Source organism: Thermobia domestica, unplaced genomic scaffold (assembly GCF_964235325.1).
Source record: "Thermobia domestica unplaced genomic scaffold, izTheDome1.hap1.1 HAP1_SCAFFOLD_1864, whole genome shotgun sequence".
NCBI classification, from domain to species: Eukaryota; Metazoa; Arthropoda; class Insecta; order Zygentoma; family Lepismatidae; genus Thermobia; species Thermobia domestica.
The window spans coordinates 13,429-24,433 of record NW_027657572.1 but is presented as its reverse complement, the minus strand read 5'-3'; the positions used below and the strand labels follow the sequence as shown (position 1 = coordinate 24,433).

Below are 11,005 nucleotides of genomic sequence, written 5' to 3'. Positions count from 1 at the left end.
GTGGTAATGTATCTAGTGTAAAATGGCATTAAGGCATATCTCGTGTTTGTTAAATTAATTAAATCAGGTGGTATGATTTTTCATTATATTTCTTTCTAACCACCCATAACACTAATGGACTCACATATTTAGACCCTATTATAGCCTCTATCTTGTTTAAATGTGTAAATAAAGTTCAGGTATGCAGGAAAATATCCCCGCCCCTGTTTCGTCCTCCATAAGAAGTTCAATCAGCGTTCCCACTGATATGGGAAATTCGCGCAATTTGAAGTACGGATTTATATTACTCAAACCGTTTGTATAGCGTTATTTTGCTACAGCAGGTTTTTTTTTTTTTTTTTCAATTATTCGTCTTGCGACGAGCCACAGGTTTCATATTTCCACTTTAAATTAGATGTAACGGCATTTTAACGCCAAGTACACATGTGCAGATACAACTGTACTTGTATAATCAACTTCTGCTCGGAAAAATAGAACTTTTTTTTTTTTAAAGTCCTGGAATTGTGCAAATAGTGACCTGGATAAGTCGGGGCATTTAATTGTCCAAAGTCCAAAATAGTTGGCATTTAATTGTCTAAAAAAACATGAGTGCCGCAATTACGAACGTTTCGGAAGCAAATTTTGCCCAAAAATTGATAGTTGCAGTACAATATGTTGGTTGAGTGTGAAACTTAGAATAATTCTTTAAAAAAATGGCTGCCACGTGTACTTGTAGGAACTGATTGGGACCAGAGTTCGTACAAAAAATTAGATATTTACGATATCTGAGTTGAATGTGAAAATCGGCATGATTCAACAAACTGCTTTGAAAGTAGAGGTCGTTTGAAATGTTAAAAGAATCTACCTGTTCTTTGCGGCCCTGTTCCAAAAAGCGTATTTTTTAATGTATGACTGTGAATATGATCTTAATATTTTGAATAATCTGCGAAAGTTTTCATTTGAGTTTTTTTTTTTTTTCTCAGCAGAAGTTACAGAAGGTCGACCAAGTTCAGATGGAAATACATCACCTGACAATCAGCTGTTAGAAGGCGGAACATCAAGAATAATTTCGAACTCGACCTATCCACAGTCGTCCACAGTTTCAGAATGCTCGTGCAGTAAGTTACTTTGATTGATTTTAATATTGCATTTTTGCCAAAATTTTATTTTTTTCGTGTTGTTTACATAATATTAAAATTTCGAGTTATACGTTCGTTTTAACCATCGCAGCTATGCAACGCAGGACCGAATGAATAACTTTGGATTCCAACCACCCTCAGAACTTTAATGAAGTAACAGTTCATGAAGTGACAGATTTGTTTTCACGTTTCTCCAGCATTTTATTTTGCCTGAACAGAAGCTGAATTACAAAACATTCCCATTATTCATGGCAATGAAATTGCAATTATGTACCCACGCCTCCAAAAGAGCATATCCATCTTATTCTGCACATGATCTAACATCAGACAACCAACCATGAGTGAATGATATGAGGTTTAAGAATTACAAAGGCTTTAGAAGATATTTTGTAATTCTGAAACCCTGAAACCGCCCACTATGGTTTGTTGTCTAATATTAAAGAATGTGCAGAATAAGGATGCATTTGCTCTTCTGGAAGTCTGGGTACAAACTCTACTATATTGGCTGGCACAATGACACGCTGGTGACTCCATGTAAATAGTCCGTTTCCTTTAATCTTAATTTAGTTTTCCCTGAGTTTCTTTTGCTTCATGCCTGATGAAAGACATAGCTCTGTTCGAAAAATCCCTTCTAAAGTTTTAATTGTTAAAAGTAGTTGTGGTACATGCCAGTTCAGGCAAATTAACACGTATCTACATTAGGTAGGCATTTTCGTGTTTTTTCAGCTTGATCTGAATATAGGCTCACCTAGTTGGTAGGTATTACAAGACTGTAATAGTGTAATTAAAACAAAGAGACACACTTGATAAGTATATAAACACTGGAGGATAATAAAAATCACTTAAATATCTGGAGAAATAAAACTTCCCGTAGTTATCTTTTTTTCTTCTACTTTCGACTTTTAAAGAATAGTCGTGTAGTACAAAGTAACGTAGTACAATTTTAACATATATGAATACTGTACTATATGTTATTTTACATTAAATATTTACAATGTTAAAATATATGTTATTAACTTCTCAGTACCTTTGTTTAAGAAAACATTTTCTGGGGTTGGACGTAGGGCCAACATATTCACATGATTTTGGACGTAACTTAATGTCAAGGGTTTCAGTAAAAATCAAGTATTTACCAAGATGTGAGTGAGAGTAAATTAAAAATTACTTACTTCTTTTGTACTCAAGGTTTATTTTATTTATTTACTATATCTTTTTCTTTTTATTTTAAAATACAACAACCCTAGATATACTTAGGTCACTTATTCCCAATTTAAACAGCAAATGGTTTGTTTATGGTATTCTGGCGCTTCGGCCTACGGTCCCTTCCCACCGCCTATCTTTTCTAACAAGTATTTTCTTTCATCCAAAAATTCATACACGTCATGTTTAAACACAACAAGAACATAATATTTGAGAGTAATTATTACAAAAATTTGAGTATTAATTTTCTCCCATTTTGTTTTCATTCTAGGTTTTGCAGTAGTTGCAAGACACCTTGCAGAAATGAAAAATATGCTAATAGATTTAAGCAATGATGTTTGTTTACTGAAGGACCAATTAATAACCGCAAATTCTACATCGCCTGCAAAAGTGAACTTACCGGAAAACTGCGCAATTCCATGTACATCAGTAGTTGACGTGTTAAACTTGGAAGAATGGCTTCAAGTACGTGATAATGCAACGACGCTGGTAAGCTTGTGTTCTAAATAATAGTATATTTGCATTTTTACGCTAATTTTGTTTCCTTACATCAATATTTAAAAATTGAATTAAGGAGACAAATTAAATATCATTAAAGCTGTTTACTTTAATGAACATCTTGCCAATTTTAGATACTTTATTCATTCCGGAATATCGTAAATTGTTTATGTAGGAAGATATTTCTAGTTTTTCCTTGGGAGGGGGGCTCACAGAATCCAGAGTCAATATTTATTTTTGGATTTTAGGCAACTGTGGATGAAGGGAAGAAGTCGTAATAAGACGTACTCATGTAAGGTAACAGTGCAGTAGGCAGAAACAGACCTGAAACTAAACTGCCCGTCATTTTTATCTTACACCCTTCCTTGTCCCGTGTTAACCCAAAGTTGATTAAAAAGAAAGAATAAAAATCGAATATGGATTCTTCAAGGGATCCTACCGGCGAAAGGAGCCCCCACCCTTCAAAGAAGAGAGGCCAATTCAGTACGTTTGAAATACTGAAGAGGACTTCATTTAATTAATTAGTAGAGTGAATTTAAGAATAAGTTAAAGTAAATCGGGGGCTGGGTGGAAGGATACCTAAAAGATTTGAAACCAAGGGGATAGGGCCTCAAATTTCTTATATTAAAATAAAATCCCATTAGAATAACGGAGAATTTGGCAAATTAAAAATAATACCTAGAGATGAATTTAATGTGTAAACGTGTCTAGGACTTTAACCTTTCGTTGTGCTACGTTCATGAATTGTTGAATTAAGTTTACCGAACCCCATTATTTATTGTTTACGCGTCTTAAAAACACGTCAACTTTCAAAGTTCGTTCAAGGCAATACATTTTAATTTTTAACATTTTTCTTTGAAAACACTGAAGTACCAAATTGTGTAAACTCGTACCCACAAAGTAGATCACACTATTGTAGTTTATTTGTGGCAGCCCTGCTTCTAAACAATTATACGTTCAGATAATAAAGATGTTGCTCGGTAAGTTTGGTTAGAAACTTAAAAAAGGAAGAACAAACCCCGGTAATATTTAACCGGATGGAATGCCTAGAGGAGGCTTTTTCCTTCATATTCGAAACTCTATCACGGACACGTATTCATGGTTCAAAATATTCAACATGAACCACACCGTCGTCTCTTACGTTACAACTTCGACCTTAAGTACAACGGCGATGTGTGTGTGAGATGTTCTTTGAGCACTCCCTGTTCATAAGTAGTTCCCACAAAGTATTAGAGCTTTAGAGCAGTTGCCAATGGGCAATCCCGTGTGTCGAACTACCCTAAACATGGGAGATCAACCGATTCGTGTGCTGTGTGCTTTCAAATTCAATGCATGAGCCGTACATCAACATGATTGTATCGGTACGCAAGAATGGGATCGAAATAATCCTTTATTCATCTGTGAACAGTTATTCTCCGTGAATAATGTTTTATCTTTTCAAAAATACGGAGTTATTTGATTACTAAACAGTTCATTCTGAAAAATTGCATCTTAGTTACCGACTAAACACCTCCAAACAGTAACTAGATTACTTGGGCTTTCAAGCGACGGCTGAACCGTCTCATTCCTTAAATGATGTCTTTGCAACAAAAATTGCACTTTTAAACAATCCTCATCCTAGTCAGTGCGTAAGTAATGTTATAGAAATCCACCCTTAGATGTTAAATAGCTATTGCAATTGACGTGAGGCCATTGGTCTGTAGACCCACTAGTGGTATATTGTAATTGCTTGACTTACAACGTGAAGGAAGTGTTTCATTTCTTTTCTTATTTTCATAATTGTGTTTCAGGAAACGTACCTTGGCACTTTTGGTGGGAGAAATCTTGGCCACGTCGTGAGAAACATATTAAGAAGAGTTTTTACTGACGAAGTAGCGGTCTTGTACAATTGGACTGGGAAATGTAAAAAGAGATCCCTGGAGAAGTTGACCATTTCAAGAATAATAATAGGTAGGATATTACCTTATCTCGATACTTCTCGTAAATTTGATGCAGTGGCACTAGTCGACTTGTGTTGACGCCTTTCATTTCACTGAAGGAAATTCAATGATACTACTATGTAAGGAGCAGAGGTTGATGAAATATATTTGAATTATTTCATGTTAAAAGGGCATATCTGCAAAATCAATGAAGCTCATTTTCGCATTTCATCACCCTCTTCTAGCCTGGGCCGCCAGAAGGAACCAGAGTAGCGAGACCGGCCTTCAGTGCTGGGAGTTCTGTACATTTTCAATAATTTTCTTCAATGCGGAAGAGAGCAATGTTGTGAAATGAGAACTGACAGTTGTATTGTATTGGAGATGGAAGATTCGGTTTGGGGATATTCACGTAGCCCTATGCTATATTTACTGTACAGAAGATTGTGTGTAAGCAAACCTGGTGTAAAAGGAAATGTGTTTTCAAGTAGAAGCGGGCAGATGATATATACGACTTAACAAATTAAAAAAAAAAGGTTAATAGCGTTCTGGACGCCGAAATTAAATTGCCGCAAATTTTAAACGTTTCCCTAAATATTTCATAGACTTATAAAGAGGAGAAAAATTGCAAGTTGTTGTTCTTTTAACAATGTGATTTTCCAAATGATAGCGTAGTTACAACTCCTCTGAATGTTTTGGTTATGTAAAAAGCGAGGAATGAATTGTTTTTTCGCGTTAAAAAGTTTATTTCCTAACTTTCAAACAACGGAAAATATTCAGAGAAGTTTTAACTACACTATCATTTGTAAAATCATGCGTGCAATTTAATTTCGGCGTCGAGAGCCCTCTTAAAACTCACGACTTAAAATAAAGAAAAAAACTCGATGACCTATCATCAATTTTTATGTTGTAAAGAATTAAAACTTGATACAGAGTTTGGGAATAAAAATTAACTGTTATCAACGTTGAACGTAGTTAACTTTTTTTTTTTTTGACACGAATCTCCTTCAGTTTGCCAATATCTCAGAAGAAAGCATAGCAGTGATTCTTGCAGTTGTTTACGTAGACTGTGACTTATCTCTAGTATTCGTGCATAGCTTATACAATGTTCTGACTTAAAGTGTTTGAAATTTCATTCATGATTTTTACCCATTTTTGTTTTTGACCTCTCTTCTTTACTTAATTACAACCAAATATTTTGATGTGAGGCTGTTAAAATTACTATTTCTGTGTGGTGAGTGCTCAGATTTTATTTCATTGTGTAGAATCGTAATTTTTCTAAATCAACTATCATTAAGACAATGGTTTTATTTTCAGTCACGCCAGTCTGTTACATAGAACATTGTAGTAAGTTTGCGTGTTCATATTTCAAGTGTTTTCGAACCGTTACTGAATTACGTATAATAAAGAATTGATGTAATCTATTGGTTCTATTTGTAGTATATCTAGTATTGTTCTGTTGACTTCACAAATTATTTTCATTTCAGGGGCTGTGCGTCTTAATGGAGTAGTCAGGAAAGCAACAGACCAGGAAATAAAAGAAAGGATTCAGAACTGGTTCCGCTGGGGAAGAGATGGAAATGGAGGAAGGGAACGAAGGCGTACGTCATCCAATTTCCAAGAGACACAAGAGGAGACTAATCGAGAAGGAGGAATGGACCATTCTTGAGGCACTGCGTTCATCTGGGAAACAGGTTGCAGGATGTTCTACGAATTTTGTGAACTTTCACTCAGGTACAAGTGTTGCTAGTAATGTAAATATTTACAGTCCTTGTATAACAAGCGCTGATCTGAACTTTAGGCTTAGCACCAAAATTAATGACGTTGCAAAATGCCTCTTTCTGTATGTTAAAAAAAAAAGCTTTTGTTTTCGTTGTGAAATCATGACTAAGGCTTTTCACTTCGATGAGACACGTTTGGTTTTGGAGCTATACAGCTGCTGTCTGTTTTTCAGAATCTGGTTTTAACGGTATTCCAAGAGAGAAAAAATTGTGAGCAGAGAAGACCACTGAATTCTTTTAGAAAGGACGCTAATAATGAGTGTCCCAAACTTCACGCAAGAATTAATTTTGACATAAAATACATATTTATACTTAAAACTTGATTGTATTTATTTATTTATTCATTCATAAACTATACAGTATACAGTTATGCATGGAACAACACATTGGGTAAATAGCTTCCACATACTCACACTGTTGAAATTTTCCATGACCTTTTTAAATGAATCTGGCTGACTTTCGTTCATATAGCGTTCATTTTCCTTGTAGTTCTACGCTTGTTGGCATTCCAAGGCGTTAATTCGATTTTCTGAACTACGAATGCAACGATTTTGTTGATTAACGAAGCCCTCAAAGTGTAATCGGCGATAAGGCTCATTTTCAGTTCAAGTCAAAATGTAACAAGTACTTTTTGCGTGAATTTTGGGACACTTTCATATCAAGCATACAGGAGATATATTTTGATCCAAGCCTGTACTACAGTATTAATTAGGGATGGGAAATTTCGGAAATTTTACTTTCTAGATTCCGGAAAATAAAATAGAAAATTTTGAATGTCGGAAAAATCTTAATTTTGAAAAAAAAAAAACAAAAAACAAAAAAAACGGATGTTTAGAAATTAATCCAGTTTTTTTTTTCTCCCAAGGTCAAGAGTCAACACGTTGAGTTAATGTGTTTAACCAACCTCCAGTTTTTTTGGTGTGTGTGTGTTAAGGCAATGGAAAACCAGCTTTTGTAAAGTATGGCAATTCCCCACGCGACCAATTGAATAAATAGACATAAGAAATTATATTTAAAAAAAAAAAAAAAGCTTTCAGTTCGTAAATACTGCTCAAAGTTTTGGTCCAACTTGAATCCGCGTGTTGTGGGCTTGTTGCTCTTTAGCTTAAACCGCCGCAGTCGGATAGGGACAAGCCATTTTACTGAACAGGAAATATTGGGGCGGGTCACCTGGCCAATTACATCATTGTTGTCGCCTTCCGTCTTCTGCTACTCAAGGCAACCCGAATGAAACAAGTGGCTGCCCGACACTGTCAAAAGCTCTGTCGCTGATTTAAGCAAAACGCGGAAATTTTCTATTTTGTATTTCGATCGCATCTGCTTCTACTTTCCGTATGTTGGATATATCACCGATGGGATACACGGATGCGTCGGGCGGCCCGAAATACATTGTTAGGTAACTTGTTTCATGTGAATGGCCTTGCGTAGCAGAAGCCGAAGGTGCATGCAATGATGCCATTGGCTAGATGGCCCGCGCCATAATATCCCTCTAAAACATGGATTCTCTCCCCCCCCCCCCCACTTCCTGGCTGTGACAGTGAGCTCAAGAGCACCACGCGGCTTAAAACAACAATCAGAATCTCGAAACCCAGACTGCTTGTTTCATCTAAGTACGGATTTTTTTGAAAGCCAGATTTCGGAAATTTTTGGCCTAGTATTAATGCCTTCAATGCGTTTTTTTTTTTTTTTTTTTTTTTTTTTGTGTGTGTGTGTGTGATGTATCATTCTTGTCTAAATCGTATCAGTATTTAATAAGAAATGAAAAGTATTTAATATTTTCTTGGTATGCCATAGCAGAGTTCTGTGCCCTCTTGCATAATTGTGGAACGTTTCATGTATCTATACAGGTAGTTTCTATGAGTGTAATATAAGATTATTTTTCAAATAAGACTCTTTTTATTCCTTGTTTGCACGAATTGTTTTCACGTTGTTTCAATACTTATCAGGAAACCTTTCTCGCATTTGAGAATTTAAAAAATAAAAATGAGACCATCCGTATAATCTTTTCAAATATTGTAAAATGACATACAAAATATCATACTGTTATTTGTAGTAAAGTTATTTCCTATACAATTATCGTAAAACATTATAGTTTTAGGACATCTGAGTAATAAGCAAAATGTATATAGTTATCATTAAAACGAAAATGTAAATGGTTATCAATGAAAGAAACAAATGTTTTCATTGGTTATCCGAATAAGCGTAATGGCCTTCAAAGCATAACTATAGCTTTTAAAGGTTTGTTTAACATGTTATAAATACTAATTGTACGATAATTTGACATCATGTATAAATTACATTGTGTGTATGTGTGTTTTTTTTTTTCCTTCAAATTTTTGAATAAAAACTGTCCGCTCAAATATACCTCTTTGATTTTCTTCTGGTCCTTGAAGTCATTTCACCAGTCATGTTTTTTTTTTTTTTTTTTTTTTTTTTTTTTTTTTTTTTTTTTACAAACTGCCGAGGATGGTAGCTCCCTTGGTCGCAACAGGAGAATGACGGCATTGTATCTTGTGCAGGACCAGACAATAGTGACGCAGCCAATGGTGTACGGGTAGCAAGCCTGCTTGCCAAGAGGCATTCGGCTAGGTCGAGCGTAACCACGAACTCTTCTCCGGCAGGGCTTTCTCTGGGTTTCCTCACTCCCACCTGGGGAATACCCGGATGCTGAGATGTGCAAATCCAAAGCCGCCCTACCTTCCCACATTCTTCTCCCTCCCATATCGGCCTAAGCATTGATATCTAAAGGTTATAAATAAAGTTCAACTTTTCTTTTCTAGTGAAATTGAACTTCATTTATAACCTTTAGATATCAATGCTTAGGCCGATATAGGAGGGACAAGAATGTGGGAAGGTAGCGCGGCTCTGCATTTGCACATCTCAGCATCCGGGTATTCCCCAGGTGGGACTGAGGAAACCCAGAGAAAGCCCTGCCGGAGAAGGGTTCGTAGTTACGTTCGATCTAGCCGAATGCCTCTTGGCAAGCAGGCTTGCTACCCGTACACCATTGGCTGCGTCAGTATTGTCTGGTTCTGTACAAGGTACAATACCGTTATTCTCCTGCTGCGACAAAGGAAGCTACCATCCCCGCCATCCAGTCCATGTTGGTTGAAATATCGTTGTTACCTATCGTTGGCCCAACGTGGGACCAACGTTGATAACTGGTTGGAAGTTGAATAATGGTTGTGTCATCATTTGTATTGTCGTTGGCCCAACGTCGATCTATAGTTGATGAATGGTTGACGTTCATTAACGGTTGAGTTATCATGTGTCCTGTCGTTGGCCCAATGTCGATATATGGTTGAAGTGCATTAACGGTTGTGTTATTGTTTCTATTGTCGTTGGCCCAACGTCGATATATGGTTGATATGTGTATAAAGTTGAATAATGGTTGTAATTACGGTTGACTTTTTGTTGGGCCAACGTTGTAAAATGCTAACCGTTGTCAAACGGTTGCGGTAACGGTTGATCTTTTGTTGGCCCAACGTTGACATAAACATTAACGGGTGAAACATGGTTGAACAAATGGTTGACGCGACATCAACGGTTGGGAGATTGTTGAAAAACTGTTGTTTTCTTCGTGGGACCAACGTTGAGAAATGGTGAGTTGGCCCAACAAACGCAAAGCGGACATGCCCAACCATCGTTTCAACGGTTGATAATTCGTGATGTCAACTAAAAATCAATATTGGGCCAACCATTTTTGGTAACATGGGGTCCGCAATGCTAAAAAGGGTGATGAAGAGGGTGTGTGTTTGAGTACAAGGGTACATAAACGTTTTTGGCAATGTGACCTTGCACTAAAAACTCCACACACTATCTCCTTTTTTAACTGTAGACGTTGCTAGCAACGAAATAACGATAATTTGCACAATAGCCAACGCTGTCTTTTGCGCGCAAGGACACATTGCCGAAATTAGGTGTGCCCTTGTACTCATACATACACACACTGCATACCACCCTTTTTAGCACTATGCATATCACTAGCAATGAAATAACGATGATTTGCACCATAGCAGACGATGCGCGACAGGAGCTAATCTGACCTATTATCGCATTTTTTTTAAAGATACCGTACTCAAAAAACCAAACCTGTTCCGAAATTACTTGGTACAATCGCGTTAACGGCGTATATCGTGTGCAGCTCACGGTAAAGTTTTACTGACACCATTTGTGTTTATTTTACCACTTCTGAAACAAACTCACATAAATTTAACGAACCTATGAGGAAGGAGGACCAGCTAACGCAACGCTTCCCACATTGCTCTACCCGTTTTTAAATTTACGTACACCTATTATGGGCAATCATATATCAATAGAATTACCTGCCGCTTTGTTTATAATCCTAGCGAACACAACACGGGATTTTATGTACGCCGAAAGTTTTGATTGCGTATTGAACTACAACCACTTATTATATATAAGTTAGGCATGCTACTGAACATATCTACAATGACATGAAATAATTACAAAATTGCATGAAAACTTACCG

General features: G+C 36.5%; 1 protein-coding gene across 2 annotated transcripts; it reads left to right on the top strand.

Moving 5' to 3' along the window:
* Positions 1 to 112: 112 nt before the first annotated feature.
* LOC145678100 (uncharacterized) lies at positions 113 to 8,904 on the top strand. Of its 2 annotated transcripts, none has more exons than XM_081748229.1 (4): positions 113 to 1,097; positions 2,590 to 2,783; positions 4,607 to 4,766; positions 6,220 to 8,904. In XM_081748229.1, exons 1-4 carry the CDS (start codon positions 884 to 886, stop codon positions 6,399 to 6,401), a joined length of 750 nt encoding a protein of 249 aa, XP_081604355.1. In that variant the 5' UTR covers positions 113 to 883; the 3' UTR covers positions 6,402 to 8,904. The 2 variants fall into 2 exon arrangements, with proteins under 2 accessions (XP_081604355.1, XP_081604354.1); XM_081748228.1 differs by having other exon boundaries at positions 123 to 1,097; positions 2,590 to 2,807; positions 6,220 to 8,902.
* The last annotated feature ends 2,101 nt before the right edge of the window (positions 8,905 to 11,005 follow it).

Excerpts from the sequence above, each read along its gene's own strand:
- LOC145678100 (XM_081748228.1), top strand. The coding sequence starts at position 884 with ATGTATGACTGTGAATATGATCTTAATATTTTGAATAATCTGCGAAAG. Across the intron at positions 1,098-2,589 it reads AGTTTCAGAATGCTCGTGCA|GTTTTGCAGTAGTTGCAAGA; the intron begins GTAAGTTACTTT and ends TTTTCATTCTAG. Across the intron at positions 4,767-6,219 it reads CATTTCAAGAATAATAATAG|GGGCTGTGCGTCTTAATGGA; the intron begins GTAGGATATTAC and ends TTTTCATTTCAG.